General features: G+C 37.0%; 1 protein-coding gene across 4 annotated transcripts in view; it reads right to left on the reverse strand.

Annotated features, from left to right (window-relative positions):
• Window positions 1-1,023: 1,023 nt before the first annotated feature.
• The window catches only part of esf1 (ESF1, nucleolar pre-rRNA processing protein, homolog (S. cerevisiae)), a 50,264-nt gene continuing 26,298 nt past the window's right edge, over window positions 1,024-24,989 (reverse strand). For 3 of the 4 annotated variants that reach the window (XM_051919679.1, XM_028820145.2, XM_028820143.2), the window contains exons 9-14: window positions 19,966-20,133; window positions 12,221-12,351; window positions 8,606-8,696; window positions 4,175-4,257; window positions 3,818-3,967; window positions 1,024-1,865 (exon numbers count right to left, since the gene is read on the reverse strand). In XM_051919679.1, the coding sequence (XP_051775639.1) occupies window positions 1,527-1,865; window positions 3,818-3,967; window positions 4,175-4,257; window positions 8,606-8,696; window positions 12,221-12,351; window positions 19,966-20,133 (962 nt within the window). In that variant the 3' untranslated portion in view covers window positions 1,024-1,526. The remainder of the gene's footprint in view (window positions 1,866-3,817; window positions 3,968-4,174; window positions 4,258-8,605; window positions 8,697-12,220; window positions 12,352-19,965; window positions 20,134-24,989) is intronic. The other variant, XM_028820144.2, reaches the window with a different exon arrangement.

Genomic DNA, 24,989 nt, shown 5'->3' on the forward strand with positions numbered 1-24,989 from the left:
ACTTTGATAAGAACACAGACAGTGGAATAATGGTGAATGCTTATCTGCAAACTCTCACTGTATAAGGACTCCGACAAGCAATCCCTGGCACATACAGAGACAAATGTATAACCATTTGAAAGCGAAAACTCTACAGGATTTACTAGATAAATGTCTGACATCTGAAAAAAATAGAAAATCTTATTTATAGAGTTGAAAATCTTTAGGCTATGCAGCAGCCATTTTGGCAGAATTGAAAACAATGGAAAAACATAGAAAAAAAATTAAACTACAGCATTTTTAACAGGAAGATTGTGAACTTCCAAGTGTAACAGTATGTAAATTAATAAATTTTTTTTGCTCTTTATTTAGCCTCATACAATTTCGTGTATTAGGAATTTGTCAGTTTTTTAAATACCCCTTGGGGTCAGAGTGCAGGGTCAGCCGTTGTACAGCACCCCTGGTGCAATTGCAGGTTAAGGGCCTTGCTCAAGGGCACAGCAGAGTAGGATCCCTTTTGGCAGTAATAGAAATTTGAACCAGTAACCTTCCGGATACCAGCACAGATCCTTAGCCTCAGAGCTACAACTCCCTTTATGGATTATCTATAAAATTTGCCTCATTGTCAGTCCCAGAGATTATGAATGTGGGCAAAGCGTAGCTATTTTAAAGCATATAGAACTGTTTAGCACATACATTGTTAACACTTAATTTGTTACAGTCATGCAGATCAGTCAAGGGCAGCGGCTTTTCAAACTGAGGCCTTTTATAATAGAGTAATAATCACATACTGTAAATGTGCTTTACTTGAAAGAGTTTTAGCATCATAATATTGGTGCAAGTTCAACCAATACCAGTACATAAGTATAGACTAAATATCAGGCAGATATATTGGTGTGGCCGTGATCAATACCACAGACATCCTAACAGTTTATACATACAGGAAACAGAGAGACATAATTATATTAAAAATAAGTCCCAGAATATAAGCACTGAGTTGACGTTTAAGCTTCCAATTTCAGAAAAAAGTGAAGCAATAAAATATATGGGAAATGCCAATTTATATAAAAATAATGAAGAATATTTTACTTATGCTATAAATTCACTTGATTCATACAAAGTCTTGTAGAAGGTAGACACAAAAGATCCCATTTATTTGTCAAGATTCCCCACAAATCTGCACTACTTCCTGGTGCTAGTGTGCATCCCCTGTTTTCATCCAATACAAGTGATTGGGTTGCCTATGATTATCACCATGAAACAAACATGTTCTGGCAATATGAGTGATGATTATTTTTTTAACAAGCTTTCAGACAAAAATCTTCCAGAACTGCTTAAAATTACTCAAAAATGTCTGTCCGCCTAAGGGATATGCACAGTGCAGACTGACGGACCAATTTAGGACATCACTTTTACTTTGCATATTGTTTTAGAGGCATTTTAACATTATGAAGATTTAGGTGCAAACTGTTCTTCATAATTTGAAGACAAACTTCTTAGACTTTCAAACAATGCTTTGAAAGCAAGAGCTTTTTTTTTCTCCTTATTTAACTTGTACTGGTTTTCTGCTTTTTCCTTGCCTGGAACTGTTCTGTTTTGCTTTTGATAGATTTAATCAGCATTGAGAGGCCTGGCTCAAGTTTTGTCTGAACAGGCACTGTTCCCTTGCTCTTCTCCTCCTCCTCCTCCTCACTCAACTGTCTCTTGTTCCTGACCATCCCTTTCTGGCTTCCTTCCTGGCTCTGATGCTGGTGTTCCCTCCTTCTGAGTTTTTCTTCAATAATTTTCTCCGTGCCTCTTGTCTTTTTATATGCAGGGTCTGCCGGATCCAAGTTATAAAGATGAGAAGTATACATGGCATTGAATCTGGGATCAGACACGTCAACCTGAGAAAAAAGTTAAGAGAAGGCGGCATCAGATTTCAACCAGTCATAAAATTCTTCTAATATTAGGAAATGACAACATATTTGCTCATGACAAAGTGAATAGGATACCAGGACACAGAGGTAGTGCAGGAAAGCATTTATCATAGAGGCCATTTAGAAAATAAATGGGTGTTCTACATCATATAAGGAAAGACAGCAGTGCAGTTGTTGTTCCAGCCAGGCCTGGCAGTTTTACACTATCATCCTCCTACAAAGTGATGTGGACATCCGCACACAGTTTAGAAGTGCGCAGGCAATGTCATCACTTATTTTTGTGCCATGACAGACAGTGGCAAACATCATACATTCTTATTTTGGGATAATAACTTGCAAGATGTAAAATAAAAGGCTGTGTAGCTAGATATCCTCAGTGAAGAAATATAAAAATTGACAGTGTAGCACTAGATTTAATTGGTTCCTTTTATTTTCTAAAGCTTCAAATAGCTTTTGAAATACTTTTTGCCTCATTTGGTATTAATCATAACATGTTGCATTTATTAGAGCAGACATATCTTTAGTTAAAAAAGAAAATGCAGGAAACACAAAGGGAAATCCGACTGGGTTTACTGACTATCTGGAAGTAATTAAGTAGGATTCTAAAAACTGTCTGCAAGAAATCCAAATTAACTTTTAAAGGGAAAAAGCTACTTATATTAACATTTGTAGGTATAAGCGCTGCCACACAAAATGTGCAGAAAACCAGAGGTAATCTCTGCTCACATCATTCCACCTGCCCTCCTGTTCACAATGTCAACTGAAAACACATCTTCTCACTTGTGCTATTTTCACCCCAAGCAGCAATATACTCTTCCAAAATGCACATTTAAATTCACATCTGTCAGTAATTTCCTGGTATGCCTGGCATTTATTCTCTACACTTTCTAATTGCTGCGCATTTCTACAGATACTCAATGTTTTGCTTGTAATGAAAAAAGTTTTTTGAATGGTGTGGTTTGCTATGCTATAATAAACTCTGGTCAGGTTGAGAAAAGGATGTTTTTCTGGACTGTAAAAGGGACAAGGATCTAGTTTAGTGTTTATTTAGGTTATTTTGGGTTAGACTGTGTTATTATTATAAACATGTATCATTAATTACTCCCATGTACTGGATTAGTACCCAATCTGGGATTAGTTCATGTGTTACACCAGTGCAGCCATGACAGACATTGGCGCTATATGACCCTGAATAGAATAAAGTTAGCTGATTGTTTGCTAATTACGTGTGATAAATTACCCTGAAGGAAACCTAAGACTATGGAAGTAGAGAAAAAGGATTTGGAAGACAACTGGCCAAAATGGGTAAACCCAAAAAATGCCACTAAATCAAAATTTAATGACACACTAGCAGTGAGTTACATGAATCATAGCACAAACTGATGATGTTTGTTAGAATAAAAATCCTACATTAAAAATTCAGGCTGGATGATCCTCTGAGCTTTGCATTCCAACGACTCTTCCAGCCATTGGAAATTTGATCATAGCTGGTTGAATAGTTTCTCTTCTGCCTAGGTGTATCTAATTTGTCACTACGTTTCTAAGCTGAAAATGTTGCTCTCTGTCTCTCTGCTTACTTGACAAGTAGTTTACAACCAGGGTCTTTTTAATTAAAAACCTATTATCTTGGCAGAGACAACAAGCCAGCTACCTAACAGGTTGAATAGCTAGCCTTGCAGATTACCTTAACAATGGTTCTTGTGAATTGAACCAAAGCATCAGGTCTTGTGTAACCTGGTCATTTGTTCAAGATCATGACAACCTTTTGTGTGGAGAAGTTCATCTTTATACTGAATATCACCTATTTTAGAAAAGCAAATACAATGCCTCCCCTCCGAACCTACTAAACTATAATATCTGCAAGTTACAGTTTAGTTCAGAACTCAAATAAATAAAATCAAAGCAGATAGACTTATAACCTGAAAAGTGTCTTCTTCTAACAGTTCTTCTTGCTTCATCAATTTTTTCCTCTTCTGCTTGCTTAGATTTTGCTGCTCTACAATCTTGTCATAGTTAAAATGCTTTCTGCTTTCATCTTCATCATCCATCATCAGCAAAGTCATTTCTGCCTATAATTACAGAACATATTAAAAGGCAGGAACATTACTTCAGTATCAATAGCCATGATCGTCATTCAGTATACGTATACAAAACATCAAGAATGACTTAAATCACAAGGAGCAGTGATGAACAGGTTGCAACAACAGGGTTTTAAAAGACAACCTTTTCTACTATTTTGTCTATGTATTATATTATTACTCAGTGAATATTATTACCCTCTGTTTTTCTATCTCAGCAACTTCCTCTGGATCTTTTTCTTCTTTTTTCTTGCTCTTCTTGCTAGCTTTCTGTCCAGTACCTGCCGTGCCACATAAAGTTAGCAGTTAAGTGAAATACAAGGAATGTCAAAACAAAGGTATCAGTAAAGCTGATGATGCATAATTGGTTTAGGGTAGCAAGCTTCTTTTTTCTCTAGTCTGACACTGAGATTTATTCACTACAATGTTTTTTTTATTAATTGGTTCTGTTAACTCTAAGTTCTCTTTTTTCATACTTGATTCAGATGTGTAGCTAACTCCATGGTTTGTATAATCGTACCCGGTGGCCATTTCCCTATTTTACATGGTACTGTTCACCTCTTAATGCTACCCAGAGCATGAAGGTGTGTGAGTGTTTGATATCGGCCTGTGATAAGAATAACAGAATTTGGTCACAAAGTAAGCTGTCAGAACGTCTGCAACTGTGCAGAGACTATATTGTTACTGGTGGATCCTTACTGAGCCACTGTGACTTAGGCTTCCACCCATGCCTTAAATTTAGTCTTATCTCCTCTGTTGAATATGCTGGGAGAAAGACGCTAGGGATGGAGCTCCCATGGAAGAGGAAAAGAGGAAGGCCTATAGATGTAGTGACAGTGGACATACAGGTGGTGGGTATGACAGAGCAAGATGCAGAGGACATCTGTTCTGGTTGTGGTGCTGTTAATTGTAATTGCTTGTATGAGTCAGTCAACATGGAAGGCAGCCTAATTCCAGCTTGCCTAGAGTTGGTTAGGTAAAGCAAGATCACCTATAGGTTGTGTGCTAGGCTGACATTTTTGTAGGAATAAATTGTTATTCACCATTGTTATTTATTTATTTCCTCTTGACTGAGCAGATTCCCGTTGTTGTCCTCAGAACAATCTTGCTGCTCATTGTATGACAAGATTTTTTCTAGGGTGTCAGGGAATGACAAGGAAAACTGGGCATAGTTTAACGGACTCCACAAACTTATCTGCTTCATCTTCGTATGCTCTCTTTTTAATGTTTTGCACAGGTAGTTATAGACTAATAATCTTGTAGCAAATGGAATACTGAAGTAATTCACGTGCTTGGACAGAAGTGACACTGGGTACAGGACGGAGTGGTGGCTCTGAGGCTAAGGATCAGCGCTGGTATCCCGAAGGTTGCCGGTTCAAATCCCCGTCACTGCCAAAAGAGATCCTGCTCTGCTGGGCCCTTGAGCAAGGCCCTTAACCTGTAATTGCTCCAGGGGCGCTGTACAATGGCTGACCCTGCGCTCTGACCCCAAGGGGTATGCGAAAACTACCAAATTCCTAATACAAGAAATTGTATAAGGTGAAACAAAGAACAAAAAAAAAAAAAAATTTTTAAACCTGCCTCTGAGCCACAAGATAACCGAGTACAGAGTCAGGAGGAAGGTGAGGCAAAAGCTTTACTGCCTGGCAGAATAGAGGCTAGGGCCTGTAAAGAGAAAAAAATAGTAAGAAACCAAGAAAGAAAATGGGGATAAATTGAATGGTAGGTGGCACAGGTACAGAGGGACTGCAAACCTTTTTATGCAGACCCAAAAAGGCAGCAGGTCTTTAATTTCCATTCTAGTTATGTTATTTTCAGCTTTCCCCATGATGGTCTGAGTTTATTTTAGTATGATTTGCTACCTTACTGTTACATCAGGATATGGTAAGCTGATACAAGGGCCTCAATCATTTATACTGACATTATTTTTATTATATTATTATTTTGTTATTATAATTTTTATTTTATTATTGTATACAAACATTTTTCTTGCACGTGATTTTTCTTGTAAGTGCATTCTTTATTTGATATGATGGGACCAGTATTTTACACAAAATCCACAAAAAGTAAAATGCTACTATACTAAAGTATTGTATGAGAAGACTTCTTCAAGATAAATATTTTCAGAAATATCTGGTGAATTACTGAAATTATACTATGCAGTAAAGTATTAAGTTAAAATTATTTTTCTTCTGTGTGTACAATGGAAATATAAACAAACCATTGATGCACTGTTTATATTACATTTATTTATATTGTATATAATCAAAGTATATATTATATATATTGTATACTTTTATGATTTTTAATTAGGATAAGTCAATTCTTGCAGTGATGTAAAACTAAGTTTTTATATCTTGATTGTATTTAATAATGCATGAAACATTCTGCCTGCGGTGGGCTGGCGCCCTGCCTGGGGTTTGTTTCCTGCTTTGCGCCCTGTGTTGGCTGGGATTGGCTCCAGCAGACCCCTGTGACCCTGTGGTTAGGATATAGCGGGCTGAATAATGGATGGATGGATGAAACATTCTGAGTAATGCAACTTGAAAAAGCACTGAAATCTTAAATTCATTATTAAAGGTATTTGGGGGGTTTCTTATCCCATAAAAATCCCCAAATCATCCCACAACTATAAGAAAGGCAACAAGGAAGTGGCACTTTGTTAATACTGGGTACTAGCAGTAATAAAAAAAAAAGTGAATTTTTAACTGTCAAATACATTTTGAAAAAGGCTATTGGATTAAAACCTGAAAACAGAAAAATAATTTTGTCCTTATTTAAGATGCTAATGCAAAATTTAACTTTTGTAGTTAAATAGTTTATATAGGGCGGCACGGTGGCGCAGTGGGTAGCGCTGCTGCCTCGCAGTTGTGAGACCTGGGGACCTGGGTTCGCTTCCCGGGTCCTCCCTGCGTGGAGTTTGCATGTTCTCCCCGTGTCTGCGTGGGTTTCCTCCAGGCGCTCTGGTTTCCTCCCACAGTCCAAAGACATGCTGGTTAGGTGGATTGGCGATTCTAAATTGGCCCTAGTGTGTGGATGTGTTTGTGTGTGTCCTGTGGTGGGTTGGCACCCTGCCCGGGATTGGTTCCTGCCTTGTGCCCTGTGTTGGCTGGGATTGGCTCCAGCAGACCCCCGTGACCCTGTGTTCGGATTCAGCGGGTTGGAAAATGGATGGATGGATGGATAGTTTATATAGTTTAACTTTTAGAAATGTTAAAGGTAGTTCAATGGTTGTGATTTCTGAAATAACTGGGTCAATGAGTCATTTTAGAATACCGAGGACGATAAAATAATTTCTACATTCCTGATGACTTTAATTAAAGATATACAGATCTTATACATACCCAGCTTCAAAGATGTATATTAACAACATTGTCTAATACTCTGAATTCTGTTCCTTAAAGATAAATAAAATATTATACTATTGATTTGTTTTGCTATTTAAGAAAGACCTGCTACATGCATTTTTACACTGTAGTGTGGGTGGAGATACTTGCATAACTTTCCCAAAAAAAAAGATCATTAGCAATGTGCACAAATATGACTGATTATTAATTTCACTTTACACATTCTCCCTTCTGTTTATGTATAAAACTGCACAGTTTAACTGTTTTAGCATACACAAGAATTTAGTCTTGCTTAAAGTCTCCCTTTTACTTGGTTCTTATGTTGGTCAGTGTTTCGTATTGTGGTTTCTGAACTCTTTTAGGAACCAAAACAGGACGACATGCCAAAGTATGACTACCGTGTCTGTGGAGGACTGCTTGTCCATTGCTGAAGCAACCACAGTTTCGCAGCACAGCAGCATAATGCTGCGGAAACAATTACATGCCAGTCGATATCGTGCTATATGCGCCTGTTGCCGATAAGTGTTGCAAGGAACATTATAAATGCAGGGAACAGTATAACTTGGCCACTGACCTGGCCCCAACTATGCTTGTTTGCTGTGTCTGTGTATAGGAGAGTGGTAGCTCAAGCTGCAATAAATAACTCTGCTGTTCCTGTTTCAAGCTGAATGAAGCTGGTTTTGCTAAAGTACTGAGACTCAGCCTCACACGTCACAGTATATCCATTGACTAAGCCTTACTAGTTCCCGTCTCGCACAAAAGCTTTATACAGAGGGTTCTAAGCCTAAGAATGAGTTTCCTGGGATTACCACATTCCACATTGCACTGCACTGCATCCCATCTAGTACATACAGGTTATGTTTTTCCTGAATATACCAACAGGCATGGAGACAAAGTCTAATGGGCTCTAGAAACTGCAATGGAAAAGAAGCCCAACTGCAGTGTATGCTTATGCAGAATATGAACAGCTTAGATATTATTCAAATTAAGATTTTTTTTATTATTTATGACTCCAATGTAAAATAATAACTTAAAATTTGGGATTGTAACCTACATATTGTAAAACCTTCATAAATCCTTATAGGAACATAATTTAATTCTAGGCATAATAATAAAAACAAAAAGACTTTAAAAATACATAATTGGGAAGCACAAATGTAATGGTTGACTACATTGTAAGTTTTTCTGTTTACTTGTAAATATATCATCTATATGAATATAAGTTCATGATGTTCTACTTCCATCATTCTCCCCTTCTGTATATAAACAAACATGTACTTACCCAGTTGGCCTATTTCTTCAGCAAAGTATGAATCATTAAGATCAACATCAGGAGGCAGCTCATCATCACTGATCTGTTCTTCAGGCGAAACCTATGAAAACAGTAATTAGGACAAGGATTTATTACTGCCTGAAAGCAGTTTTTTTTCTTTCACTTTAATGCTACAATGGGACCTTATGTTTCATACAAAAATAAAGCATACTTAGAACACAGTCAGTACTGGATGTTTAATTTTATTTGTAGTGTTTCTGGTGTACCTGTGATAAAAACAATATTCTATAATATGTAATTGATGAAACACAGACCTTTAACTTGCAAAAGTACCGCAAAAACACAAATAAATCCATTTTATTTGGTAGACTATTAGTTCTGGGAGGGTTAAAGGTTTAGCTCTTTCCACAGAGATGGCAATCCATCCATGTGATAAAACTCCACTAGGTGGTCCTAGCCACTCTTTAGAATCTTCACTAAACGGATTAACCTTAATCCTTACATCTACAGGTAACCTGTTATTTCTCCCACATTCCCAACAAGTGTGTGTGTGTGGCTAATTATCAACTCTAAGTGGGCCCAGTTTGAGTGAGTGTGATTGACTTGGTTGGTTTCTACCTTGCACTCAATGCTGCTCTGATGGGCTATAACTTTCCTATAACTCTACAACTAAAATATATGGGTTTGGAAAATTTAGAAAATAATAAATTAACAGTTATTAAGTACACAAAGAGCTAAAATGACCAATTAGTTAATTTACTATGAACTAAATGGTTAACTCAGCAGATGAACCAATGAACAAGTTATGCAAACAAAAATAAAGTTACAGAACAAAGTAATTGCCCTCCTTGGCATTAACCCATGCATGACTTGGGCAAAGAATTGTAAATATGGTTAAGCCTAAGATGGATTCAGGGTGATGTGTAATGATCTGCTTTACAATTTTAAGCCCAAATAATTCTCAGGACAATATTCCTCAATCATCTAGTGGATGAAATAACATCATGCTGCAAAAATTTTAATATTTCTATGCAATCTGCCACATCCTGGTAATTCTATGGTAACTTATTAATATTCATGTGTGGGGCAGGGACTGCAATCACACATAAAAGCCGTAACGTCAGTTTTAGAACAAACTGAAACAGAACCACTGCTCAAATCAAGTGATAGAGAGGATGAAGTGAAGCGGTCCTTATATGCTGACACAGACAGTGAAAACAACTGTTCAGTATATTCCAACCGGCCAAGTTTCAGTGATGTCTGTGTTTGGTGTTGGCTTAATACTACTGTTGACAATAATGCACTTTTACCTGCACATCCATTTATAGGTAACCCTGCTGTCTATTCATCGTGATTATCTGGACTATTTAAGATTTGTTGATGATAGTCTGGTGGAGAAAATAGTTGTTCAAATGAATCGCTCTGCTGGGCAGTGTCAGAAAAGTCATGTTAACCATTTGCTTCTCACAGTTACTGGCAGCCTGTCACTGCAGATGCCATGTGGGTGTTTTTCAGTTTCCTGATAATGCAAGTCATAATGGATATACCAGTCCAGAGACGGTACTGGTCCATAAACTAGGTGTTGAAGACACCCATTTTTGGCAAAATTATGAGTGTAATTTTTTTACTCATTATGAAAAACCTAAATTTCACTAATAATGATGACTATGATGAAGGCAATCACCCAGCACTGAAACTGTACAAACTGGGATACTTATCAGGCAATCATCAAAAATATGCAGAAGGTATATGTTCCCGATCATGACGTAAGTACTGACAAACATTTCATGGGACACAAGTGAATGCTGTTGTGGATATAATACATTGAACCTAAACGGAATCAAATTCTATATGCTGTGCAAAGCAAGCTCTGGGTACATCTGGAACTTGGTTCTTTACACCAGTAGAGGGACCAAGTAGGATGGCAGCGTAGCTACATCATTTGTGCTGTCACTAGCGGCCTCTTTGCTTGACCTAAGTTAATGTACAACGATGAACAGTTTTTATACCTTGCCTGAACTACTTGAGATTTTACATCAAAGAAAAACTGATGCACACGACACTGTATGATCAAACCGCCTGGATATGGCTGGTGACTCCAGTTGAGTGTATGTGTCATGCCGTAGCGTAGTACAGTGGCTATGTGGCAAAAAGGCAAAATGATTGCGATCAAGCAGAAGGACAAGGAAGACATCTGCCTCCCAAGCACTGTTAACAATGCAGCAATTGTCACTGTTCAAGTCTGGGGAAATGTGTAAGTCACTAAGCCTTGCATAGTGGAAGCCTACAATAAAACAATAGGTGGCATCCATTGTGAAAATCAGGCATTGACATTTTACCCTGTCATGAGCAAGCAACAGAAAAAATATTACTAGAATCTACTTGAACATTGCATATGTGCATTTGTGACTGTTTCAAAACATATCACATGAAGCACGTATAGTAAATATGCATGAGTACAGAAGTGGACACCAGACATACCTTTTAATACTGTGTTTATGTTGAAGTAATGGTGTTTACCTGTTTCTGTTACACATAATAACATTTTTGTTGTTGAAAGCACTTTAACACCTTTGAACAGTTTTTCCAGGGGTATTATAACAATAAGAAGATTAACAGGCAGTCATGTTGATTGCCAGATATAGGAATATGAAAGCAATTGTATTGTACCATTTGTGATTTTGTGTTGATTTGGTGAAACCATTGAGTAAAATAAATAAAAGTAAATAAATAAATGCCAGAGCAGTCAGCTTTACCGCCAACAAGCAATGTTACTGATCTAGAACAGACAGAAATACACCCTGTGATTTCTACAAGGTACATAATGTTCCACTTTTTTGCAAGAGAAGCAGTTTAGGAATTACAAAAACAGGAAAGGAATAAGATCTGGATTAATAATATATTAAAAAGAGAACATACAGTCTACAAGATTTTTAATTGAAATAGATAAGTCCTACATAATTGGACTAAGTTTCCTAACTTAAATATCTATGACTGTTCCAAATTTACAACTTAACAGTCAACATCGTAAAATGCAGTTGGGAACTGTCCTGAAAAGTTACAATTATACTCATTATGAACTGCTCCAGTTCTATTAATCCATGAAAAATTAAGTTTCTTGGGAAGTGTTTATATTTTTTATTGAAAAGTAGTGCATAAAAAGCCAAGAAGCTAAATGTTCTCTGCCAAATCTGAAGAATCTATTGTGTATCTGGACCAAAACTTTAATTCCCTTAAAAAATATTAATCATATTACTCTAGCCCACACTCTAGGCAACAACAAAAACCTTTAGAAACTAATCCAAGCCGAGCATATTTTGCTGAAGCAAATTACTTCCCAACAGTAAATAACAATCTGACAACACCCTTCATGGAATCGGGCCTGAAGATCAAAGCTTCAGCTCTGGGTGGACCTACAAAAAGTGTATTTTGTTTAATCATTCACAGTTCATAATATTGTTTATCTTGGCTGAAGAGACTCAGTTAAAGTACTGCAAGGCCACCGAGAAAAAGCGGTTATTAACATCATTCAAGAGCAATCTTTCAGATCTATGGTTTGAGAAAAAAAATGTAAATGTAATTGTAAATCACAAGCCAGCTAAAAAGGAAATAAAATATTCTCACCGTATTCTTTCCCTGTTTCTTTTTTTGCAGTTTCTTTTCCTTTTTCTTCTTTAAGAATTCTTCCCATGGTGTCAGTTTTTCTTTTCCTTCTAATTTTTGCTTCACAAGCTTCTCAGTTGTCTCTTTAAGGCCTATAAAACAAATGGTATATTTCACTAGATGATCCATGCAGGAGACAACCAGGAAGAAGACTACTGATGAGCGAAATGTAAAATAAACTGGCTAGATGTGCAACCTTCCAACCTATGTACTATATAAGGATTAAGAACATGAATCAGGTCTGTCTCTGCATGATATACTAAATCAACTTTATATTTTGCAAAGATCACAGATGCCCAAACTTATAAAAGTCCATTATATTTTAGAAAAATGTAAAAATTATATTTTTACTGAAGATAGCTTGACATGAGTTTGCAATGCAGGCCTGAGAATATTTAGCTACAGATAGGTGTTTACAAACTACTGGGCAAATAAAAATCCATGTGCTCAGTTCTTTCTGCTTTCTACTGAATTCTAGTTGACAGGACCTGTGAAATTTTTAGCTATTAACAGCTCCCGGGGCCACCAGTGTGCAGCTGAACCTCCAACATCAGTATGTCATGAACTTTATATCGTATATGAAATATATGGTTTTCTGTCCAGCATTTCCAGTTCCTTATATCTTGTTCATATGATGAGTGTAGGTAGAAAACACTAACCACAGAAAATCCGTCTATAGGGAGCATATGGGGACATATCTGGAAGTGTTAAAATTAAGAAGCTCAGTATGGTATTATGGATTAAAGCTCACATCAGTCAGATTTGGATTATTTGTCAGTTTGGAAGAAAATATGGAAACTAGTATATTGAAATTTACAAAGTTATATCCAGCCCAAGGACAGACTGAATTGGTGAGTGGAAAGCTTTCTTTTACTTGTTCATCTTGTTGGACATTTGTTCAATGATCACCGAGTGCCGACAAAGATTAACTTAACCAAAGATAATATATATAGCTGCATGGGACATTTTTTATTCCTGTTTGATGTAATGTGTTGGTCATGTAATTAGTTTTATTATTTGCTTATTTCTCTTGATTATGTTACGTCTGAAATTTACTTTATTTTCTAGGAAGTTTGCACTACATCAATTGTGAGCTGGCTTGACTTACAAAGGGGAAATAGTTTTGCTTTTATAAGATTTAACCAAAATCCCAGGACACAACTAAAAAGCTTAAGAAATCCCAGCGTAAATGGTAGCAGTGTTTCTCTGTAATTTAGAAACCATCTGTTACAAGTTTGAAACCATTACGCAATTTTTGCAAGGTTTGTGCAAGAGTTTGAATATAATACCTAAGGGTTTCAGTGCCACAAGCATTATTAGTAACGAAATACCACCTGTAAAGTTACTAATGACAAGGTTTTATGGTATGTCTGTCTAACAAAAAAAAAAATCACTACTCTACATATGTAACAGGCAGCCTATCAAAAAATAAATAAATAACTAACTAGCTGCCACAGGAAAAACTAGCTGCTATTATTATTGGTGACAAGCAGCACAACAGATGCACCCATCCATTTTCAGTAGCTGCTTTCTCCTGGCCAGACTGCTGAACATTAGTAAACTCTTCAGCAAATGGGTACAACAGGAGGGAATGTGGAGGCCCCCAGAAAGCTTTTATATCATAATGATGCTTTATACTCAGATTCCCAGCCATTTGGATTTGAAAGATGGGTAAGTTTTTAAAGATTCTACCGAGATCCTGGATGAATTCCGACTTGGATGACAAATTACGTTAGGATCAGTATGAAGTTGCCTGTGCCTATCCATAATGTATGCTCCTACCCTAATCAGAAGCCTTGGATGAAGAGCGCTGTTTGAATGTGCCTGTGGGTGCAGACTGCTTCTAATTCCAGTGACATAGAGTGCTACAAGAGCTACAGGTATGTGCTACAGAGGACTATCAATGCAGTTGGCAGAAAATAATTTCAGCAGCAGCAGTTTGAATCAACTGTGAAAAGGCCTACAGGTGATCACTGACTACAAAACTTAACCAGCTGTGCCCATGGACACACACACATCACGCTCAGAGCCGTTCCAAAGGTGACAAAGGCCAACATGTCAAATCATTCTGCACGTGACAGAGGGTGTCATGCATAAAACCTTCTAAACAGGTTAAACCCTGCAAAGCAACTGGCCCAGATGGCATCCTGTCCTGAGTTCTGAAGGCATGTGACATCCAACTGTCACAGGTGTATAGTGACATCTGACATTATTAACTTGTCAGTGTCTTTGTGTGGGGTGCTGCAGTGTCTCAAGAAATCCACAGTTGTGTTTGTGCCAAACAAATCTGATGTTTCCTGCCTGTATAACTATTGACTATCGCATTAACCTCTGTGGTGATGAATTGTCTGGAGAAACTGGTCATGACCCACATTAACCATAACATCCCTGTTAGTCTGGATTTGCTACTTTGCAAATACCAGCATAATAGATCTGTGGATGATGCCATTTCCCTTGCCCTGCACATTGCTCTGGGATATTTGAAAAAGAAAAACACCTGTGATATTTACTGAATACCGCCCTGCCTTCAAGACCATCGTTCCTCCCAGCCTGTTCTTAAACCTCGGAGACCCTGGTCTGAGCAGCTCCATCTGTGGCTGGGTATGTAGAAAAGCTACAACACCATCAACAACATCATCATCAAGTTCACGGACAACACCACCTTGATTGGCTTCATCAGCGACAATGATGAGGCTGCCCACAGGAGGGAGGTAAAGACCTGGCTATTTGGTACATAACAATAATCTCCCCCTGAATGTCTATAAAACAAAGGAGATCTCTGTTGACTTCAGAAAGAACAAAAACTATCACAATACACTCTACATCAACGGCCCCACTCTCCAGACAGTTAGCAGCTTCCTGGGTGTCTAGACCACACACTGCTTTTTGTGGTCCGTCAACACCACCTGTATTCTCAAAAAGGAGCTAAAAGGCTTTTTCCTGAGGAGGAATTAATTCGAGTTTTTGCTTTAAATCAATATGAAAAATGCTTAAATCGAAAAAGTGGGTCTAATCTAATGCTTTCCCTGTCACAATACCTTCTACACAAGTCTGCACCTGTAATTTTCTTAGTTAATACAAGTGGATGTTGGTGTTGTTTCCCCAGAGACCTCCGGGTCTGCACGTGTACAGAGACCTACGTGTCAGACAAACACCAGTGAAGAGAAATGGTTGCTACTAATGAACGCACATATACGGCTGAAGAAGACGCAATAATACCAAAACAAGGGCATGTTACTTCAGTCATGGTGGAACAGACCACAGTGCGGTGCAAGGTCTGTAAAAAAGCTGTTAAAACATAAAGTAGCAGCACTACAAACCTGTCCCAGCATCTGAAACAAAGGCATCCAGCGGCATGGGAGCAATGTGTTTCTGCCGAAATTCCAATGCTAGCTGTAATCGTATTCCCTGAACAAATGTTCTAAAAAGCCAACTTTAGCTTCCTCGTTTTCCAGTGTCACATCGTATGACAAGACAGGGTAATAATAATAATAATAATACATTTTATTTATATAGCGCCTTTCCCATGCTCAAGGCACTTACAGAATATAATAAAGAACGGCAGAATATACAGTATATAGCATTGTACAAACCAGATAAATAAATAAAGAAGATTAAGACAGTAAATTCTGAAAAAAACAGACAACATAATTGATGGTCTAGCACACACATACAGGTTACATTGGCATCTTGACAGAGATGTAAACTGAGAGAAAGGTAATAAAGTCAAATAGAGCTAAAAGCCTTCCTGAACAGATGAGTTTTGAGTTGTTTTTTAAAGGAATTCATGGAGTCAGCTGACCTGATTAATTTTGGTAGGTCATTCCAGAGTCTGGGCGCTATACAGCTGAAGGCCCTGTCACCCATGGAGTGTAGATTAGTGAGGGGCACAACAAGATTACCAGAATCAGAGGACCTTAGTGGGCGGGCAGGCACATAGTGATGGAGGAGGTCACTGATGTAGTTTGGTGCGAGGTTATTTAAAGCTTTGTAGGTTATTAGTAGGATTTTATATTCGATTCTGTAGGACACAGGGAGCCAGTGAAGACAGAGCAGGATGGGTGTGATGTGCTCGCTGCTGCTGGTTCGAGTAAGGACTCTTGCAGCTGAGTTTTGAATAAGCTGGAGCTGTGATATAAGATTAGAAGGGGCACCTGCCAGTAGGGAATTACAATAATCGATGCGGGATGTGATAAAAGCATGGACAAGTTTCTCAGCATTAGAGAAGGAGAGGAAGGAGCGAACACGGGATATGTTACGGGTAGAGGTGGAAGGACATTACAGATGCAGTGGCATTTCATATCTGTAAAGACATGGTGATCGTTTATACGGTAAAAAAGCCTAGGTTTGTTAGAATGCTAAAAGCAATAAGCCCCAAGTACAGAATACCGAGCTGCAAATATTTTGTGGAGGTGGCATTGCCCCATTTGTACAATGAAACATGGGGGTAAAAATCGGCGTGCAGTTGGAAAAAGTATTGTTTTATTCCACAATGGATCTCTGGATGAGCAGAACCATGCAGCCTTACAAGAGCCTGACAATTCATTTTATTGACGTGGACTGGGCACTGAAAAGTGTCTGCCTCCAGGGGGAAATAATAGCTCAAGGGCTGAAAGAATCCCTGGCTCACAGAAGACCAAATGGTTTGCATAACCACCAATGTTGGGACAAGTATGTTCAAGGCCTTGAATGTCAATCAGTGGAATCACCTTCAGTGCTGCACAACGACATAGGTAAGAGGGTTGTATAGCCTACTGGGCCTATTGCAAATCTCAATTAACACTAGAACCGCTGGTGTTCAGAACACCGGGACCACCTTTAACCGCAAGCAGTACGTACCACACCTTTCGCTTTTGTTAATGAGCCATCGCAATACCATACCGCTCACTCACCCTTCAAGAAAACAATGAGACAGTCAGTAATCCTCACAATAGCAGAGATGCTGTCACACCAAAAAGCCATAAAACACTTAATACAGTCATGTTTGTCACATATTTAGTGCTAATTTATTTAAGTATTGGTTTAGATAATCCCACACCAGTAAGCCTCTCTTTAACATAAATACCAAAAGAACTGATCGCTTTAATTGCTATTACAGTTGGGTATGGGCGGTCTTATTATTTCGAAAAGATATAAAACGTGTCATGTAATGTTTTTCTCATGTTTGTTGTATATTTCTTGGAGTAACAACGCAAATGGAATGACAAGCCACTTCAGTTGAAAACAGTGCATTTTACAGTTCATTTCAAATAAAACAGAGTTGACAACTTTGGTCAGCTGTCGCAGGTGAGAAGTCTGCACACACATTTGCATGTATGTAACAGTTTCATTACCTTGTAAACAGTCAGTAGGGTTTGCAAAATACCCCAACGATTTTGATGTAGCTAATATTATGTTTATAATGGAATAATATAGATCTGCCATAAGATTTCTTGCATTGACATGGGAGTCTGAAAGTCAGAGTGTCATGCCAGATGCGTGACAGCTGGCAGCCCTGAAAACATACGTTTTTTGTTTCACTCAAGTTGATTTATGACGACTTTTCTTATTTGTTATTTATAATTTATGTTGTTATTGCCTGCCCAAGGTGCTTTATTTTATGCAAATGTATTTCAGTTTATTTGTTAAATAATTTTTTGCATTGTATACTTTATTTTATATAAAAATTTAATTTTAAATAATAAATAACACCCCTGAAGTGTTGCTTTTTTGTTATTGTAGTTTCCATATAGTTTCAAAATAAAGGAGACTATTTTTGAGATCTGTTTTGTCTTGAGTTCATGTAAAAAAAAAATCAGTTTAAAATCGAAAATTGTCCATAACAGTGAAAAAAAATCAAGATTTTATTTTTTGCCCATATCGCCCAGCCCTAGTGGGAACAAAAACACTAGTGAACTTCTACTGCTGCACTATTAAAATATCCTGACTGGCTGCATCACAGTGTGGTTTAGTAACCTGACTTGCCAGGATCACAAGCTTTTCTAAAGGACTGTCCACACAGCTTCTAAAATCACTGGGGCTGACCTTCCAAAGACATCTATTCAACCAGATGACCGATAAGAGCTGAATCCATAAACCCTGATGACAACCACCCATCTCATCTTGGTTTTCACTTCTACCTTCTAGAAAACACTACCTGAACCTCACCACTCACTCCAGGGACATCATCTTCCAAAGGTCATTAGGTCACTAAGCTCTCAGTAGCTAAATCCTACCATCTACTTTTTTTTTCTCTCACTGTTATATTTATTCATCTTCTGCTACTTTTATTATTTACTTTATTGATTTATACATCACCTTATTGTCTTATTGTATATTATTTCCTGTACATTCTTCCCTACACCCTCAAACCCCTTCCCCGCAACTGTGGCACAAGAACTTCACTATGGTCTCAAAGTATATATGACAATAAAGATTGCTAATATAATCCAATCTAATCTAACTTTAAACAAATACATTCTTTACCCATTCATTAAATTTCTGTCTTTGCTCATATCAGTTTAAAAACACAGAGCTGCTAAACACTATTCTGGTAGAACTGGGCATATTCTTGCCCATGCCCATTAACAATGGTGGATCAGTACTAAAATACTGACTTTGGCATCGATAACAACTTTCGGACATTACTACTGGTACCAAAACAGTTCTAAACCAAATAAGGGATAACTCGAAAACCCTCCATCCAACTCCAACCTCCCTGATGTGCCGCACAATCTTACCACACTACGCACTGCAACCTACTTGGAGCCATGAAGTTTCGATCCTGTCAGAGCAATAAGGCTTGGTTTGCCTGTGAAATGTGAAGTCCTGATCGTGTTGAAGCAATAAGTGGTTTGGGATGGGTCCCCCATGAAGTTCCAATCATGTGGAATTATGTGCTTTCATTTCATGAAGATTACAAAACAGACGTTTTCACACAACTGCAACAGCAAGTGTGTCAAGTGAAGGGAGCTGGGGGCAGAGGGTTGACAGAAAAGTTGATGGTTACTTCTGGTACAGAAAATCCAGAAATGCTGGTACTATACAGTATTACAATTTGTTTTTTTTGGAACTTCTCAGGTACCAATATATCACACAACCCTAGCCAATAAGCAATAATCAATTTCCAGTTAATACTTAACATAAAAGGCATGTGTGAGAAACAAGTAAGAAAAAACATGAATAACCAGAAAAAAAATAAATGGGACTTGAAACAAAGACTTTTCAGCTAAGAAGCAGCAACACTAAACATTGTGTCAATGTGCCACCATCTCAATAACAAACTTTTGATTTTCTTCTCAAAAAAAAAAATACTCCGAAAGAGCCCCTAAACCATCCCACATACATTTTATCTATGTTTTTAAAGTGTAAATCTAATATATTTTAACAATGTATTGGGATAAAGGTAGCTGACTTTAAATTCATTAAATAAATTGAAAACCTGCAACCTTTAATCCTTCTGAAATGTGACCATCAGACAATTTTCTTGTCAGTTTATAACTGGCAGCACTTCTTCCAATTTCATATTCTATAACTTTGTTAAAAATGGATTCAGGAATAGCTGGTATCAAAACTTTCTTGCCATCTGAAACACTGGCATGTCAGTAATGTGGCACTAAATGAATATTTTTACTGATTACAATTCTGTAAACTCTAGCAAGCTGGCAAACAACCGTAAATCGTGCCTCCCCATAACTAGAATCACGTGTGTACTTGGTAGGGCTTACCTGGCACCCACTTAATCTGCATCTCCATATCAATATCCTTGTGTGTCTTCTCTTTGTTTTGGATGCTTTTTAGCAGGTCTCTGTACTTTGATATCTGTTCTTCATCATCTTTTTTGGCTTTGCCCAGCTTTTTGTTCTGTACCACTTCAGCACCATCCATCTTTTCTACTGAAAACACAAAATGTGCCAGATATTAAAGAAAATGTTTCCAACTTGAATCAACAGTATCCTGATGTGATATCTGCAGAGCTGAACAAATGTGAACTTTTTTTCCAAGGCAAATAAAGTTACTGACTAATAGTGGAATTTATCTTGGACTTTTCATTTGCCGCTGGAAGATTATGTGATACTAAAAACAGTTTTTGCAGAGACAGTCCTGGCAAGAGAACAGGGTTCAGTCATTTGTGAATATGTCAAAAATACAAATAAAGGAATGTAATACTGTAAATAGTCATCTACGACTGCCTTGATTTTATATACTACTGCTTTGATCTTTTTTAAGAGAATGGCTTGGCACGTACCCTTCACAAAGGCAATGCCAAAAGCAAGTAATGTAACATCAAAGTCAAAGAAATGCCAGGCAGGCCCCTAAATTCAATGCAGTCTGTGAAATTACAATTGCTTGTGTCCAAAACAATCACAATAACCAATGCTAAACAACAGCACATGAAAAATATCCTCTGTGGGCCAGAAACTCAGAAGCGATCTGGTAAAGAAGAGTTATAATGTGATAGACAATTTTAATAAAGAATTATTTTCAAGGTTTACAATCCTTTCTACCATTCAGAAGTCTATATACATACATAATGCAATCAAGAAAGACCTAAATATGTTTTTTTTTCCCATTATAAATAAGATATGTTGAAGTTGTTTAATGCTATGATTACATTCTGGCAGCCAGAAGCCATCAGCGCAAGCTGAGACTAAAGAATACACTTTCATTCTGCACTTGTCAAGTTTTCTTTTCATTTCTGTATATTTCCCTTGAGTATTCTGGCTATCTTCTGCCAAATAAAGACATATCATAATACAGCTGGGCTGAAGAATGATGACCAACTTGGTAATGTATCTGTCAAGAATTACAGTCTTGTGAAAACTCAAGTCAACCATGTTTTACATACGTATTGGGACATAACCAGCTACCATCTAGTCCTCTGAACCTGGTTTTATAACTAGATAAATCTAACATTAGGGGACAATCAAAACATTTTTTTTTTTTTTGCAGTCTTAGGTATTAAAAAAGAGCTTCATATCAATCTGCACAAAGCAAAAAGAAAATATTAGAAACCATAAGTAAAAAAAACAAATGTACTGTTATTGTTTCTACACCAGTTAAGAAAGTAATTAGAACCAGGTAGTGCTAATTAGGTATACTGATAACTTGATGATCATAAATGATTTAGACCATCGATATATTGTAAAAAAAAAAAAAGAAAATTTAGTACTTTAGGCTGAGATATTCAGGTTTGAGACAACATAATACCAAGTAAAAAGAAAAGCAACTGTAGATACTCGACAGTCTAACAAGGATTAAAGGCCATTTTCAAGCAATTTGAAGCACATCCTTTAACACTGAGGTTATTTACAAATGTTCAAAAATTAAAAACATTCAAAACAGTTACCATTCTTAACCAACTGTAAGATTCCCTGCAAATTCAATGAACAGATAAAACATGCGTTACTCTGGGAAGCTGTAATGGTAACGAAGGCAAAGCCCCGTTTCTTATATAAAAAAAATAAATAAATAGCAGCACATCTTAGATTTGCAAACTTGGATGTGAAAAAAAATGTAAAACATCTGAAGCACCCTCTAGACAGAAAACACCAAAGTAGAGTTTTTTTTTTTTGTTTTTTTTGTTAAAATAGGTACAACTCCAGGTTTTGGATAAACAAAACAAAGTGTATCACTAGAAGACCCTCATACCATATGTCAAGTATGGTAGTGGTGGGGTGAAGACTTAGACTTGTTTTACATCCAAACAACCTGGATACTTTGCAGTTACTGAGTCCATCATGACACCTCTTTATGATATTAGTAGTATTTTACAGGAAAATGAAAGACCATTTCTCCAGCCAAAAAAAAAAAAGCATGAAATGAAATTGAATTATGAAATAGACAACAATCCTAAGAACATCAACAGATCTACAGCTAAGAACTTTACTTGCACTGGAGTGTACTGGTTATCTTTGCCATGTTGTACTTTATTTGTAGCTCATTCTACATCGTTTTCAGTTTCAGAGGGAAAACTGTCAGCCTTTCTAGTTAAAAAAAAGAAAAGGAAAAGTATTCACATTTTGGAATGGTCAAGTAAAGACCATTCCTTAAACACCACTGGGAGGCTACTGTGGGACTTTAGTAGGGTTGTACATAAATGACCATCTTGAAACATCAACTGGCTGAAGAAGTGTTATAAAAGGGATTTGGCCAAAATTTCTATAATATAATATAAAGGATTATACAAAAAATTATTACTTTGGCTCACTGCTGTTAAAGGTGGTTCAAAAAAGCTACTGAGTCACTGGGTGTAATAATTAATCCATTATTTAATAAAGAGAAATTTAGTGGGTCTGATGGTAAAATACAGTGCATCCGGAAAGTATTCACAGCACATCACTTTTTCCACATTTTGTTATGTTACAGCCTTATTCCAAAATGGATTAAATTCATTTTTTTCCTCAGAATTCTACACACAACACCCCATAATGACAACGTGAAAAAAGTTTACTTGAGATTTTTGCAAATTATTAAAAAATAAAAAAATTGAGAAAGCACATGTACATAAGTATTCACAGCCTTTGCTCAATACTTTGTCAATGCACCTTTGGCAGCAATTACAGCCCCAAGTCTTTTTGAATATGCAGCCTTTTAGTATTCAGTGCCATTTGCCCAGGTGCCTGATTACCTTGCTGTTTGTCTTTACGAGGATACAGTTAAGGAATTTAACTACAAAGAAAAAGCCAAATTAATAGGAAAACAACAAAAGAGAGCCAAGCATTTAAAGCTATGGCAAAAATACAAATATTTTTAAATTTCTCATAAATGTGAATATCACACTGTTCTGCTTTTCTGAACACAAAATATGAAAAAAGAAAAAAGACCAGCTAATTAAATGAGATCAAACAGAGGTAAAATGACAGACTGATTGTGAAACTATTTGGAAAAAATTCGGATATGAGTGTCAGTAGGGTTTGCGCTCTAGGAACCAAGTTACCCAAACTATTCTATAACATTTCTGTAATTATTTACCGCTCTGATGCTGATCTTTCTGATCATAAAATAGGTCATTACGATAGCAATTGATGAGAAGAATACAGAATTAATTGCAGAATTACGCTATTTGAAGGTTCCTCTAAAGTGTCTCTTTCTCTTGCACGATTTGACTTAAAAAACTAATCAGCACATCGTTATCTCATAACAGGCTTAAGTTTTGAGTTTGGTATTTTTCCATCCAGCCGTTGTAGCTCTAGACCGTCCTCAGGAAACTGTGACACAAACACTCATCATTGAGATATCAATCTTTAAGGTATCAGGGGACCCTAAAACTTTGTGATCCGTCGAAAACTGGAGATCGAAATCTTTGACAAATGTAAACTTTCTCTCCTCCCCCATAGATGATAGGTTATGGAGGGAGAGGGCCCAAAGCAAAATAACCTGCAGCCACATGGAGACTTCAGGATTGAAGATGAAGAACGCCAGTCAACATTATCTACGAACAGCCTCTTTTGTGTTACGTTTGCCTGTCTCATCTGTCTTGCATCCTCCCTTTCATATCAAAACATTAGCATTTATTATATTTCTATACTTTGAGTGCTTTTTAATGATTTGTATTATTCTTTATTCTTTCTCTAAAAACAAGAGTTGTACAATTATCTTGATAAATGTCTGAAGCAGAAGAACAGAGAAAGATAAAGAAAAAACTGCCCAAAATGTGTCATTAATTATTGGTATAAAAATATAGGTTGGTATTTTTGACAAAAGTTACCAAAATAATATTGCCACTGCTGAAAGCAAACTTCATAATTTGTTGATTAATCAACATCACTTTATTCTTTCCTCCTCCCCAGAGCAGCTCTCTAGCTGCCTGCTCTCTCTCTCTGAATAATCCCATACATTAACTTTGATGTGTTCTAGTGAGCAAAGAATTGCTGAAACCCCCTGATTTTTCCACCTTGGCTCTCACTCTCTTTTCAAGGATCAGAACACCTTGCTAACAGGTAGCTTGCATGAAAGAGTCTTAATGTTCTTGGGAAATATTTCATGCTTCCACATGGCTTGCAGCTCTCTGAGCTTGAGCTCTCTTCCTCATTTATGCTGCTGCTGCTTCTGACCAAAGACCTAAAGCCAAACAGCATTGATACATGGTGTGCACCCCAAGTCTGCTCCCATGGCCCCTAAGAATCCACGCTGGCACATGCAATACCTCTACTTCTCTTTGACATTCAGGTGCTGTCCTTTTTCTTGCAAATCTTTCGACATTCTGTTATCTCTTTACAACAAAATTCCTTAAATAAGGGGCTTCAACAGACGCAACAGTAAACAGTACCAAATTGTCCATGAAATAAAATTCAAATTACTTGAATCCACAAGAAAACAGAAAATTAAACATGTTTGCTCTGTCATTGCTACAAACAACACAGGTATGTAAGAGTTACAATAATTATCTTCTTGGGGTGGAGTATTCCTTTAAATTATAGTAATGACCTGAAAACAATTTATTATAAGGCAAAATAGCTCCGAGACAGAGATATCAAAGTTTTGTTACTATCTTGAGTGTCTCAGAACTATACATCCAATGAACAGTCCCCAAAAACAGCAAGAAGATTTCATACCCAATAACCCAAACTCCTCTGGCATCTAGAGCATGGTCAGTCACTATATAATGAATTTATGCTGATTATAAGCTGTTTTTTATTTTCCGTTCAGAAGTATTTTTCAAGTGTGTGTAATATAATACAAAGACCATTCATTATACTGCTAACAATAAAGAAATCTTTACTTATCAAAAATGTTTAGCTTACTTGAG

The sequence above is a fragment of the Erpetoichthys calabaricus genome, chromosome 15, assembly GCF_900747795.2.
Source record: "Erpetoichthys calabaricus chromosome 15, fErpCal1.3, whole genome shotgun sequence".
NCBI classification, from domain to species: Eukaryota; Metazoa; Chordata; class Cladistia; order Polypteriformes; family Polypteridae; genus Erpetoichthys; species Erpetoichthys calabaricus.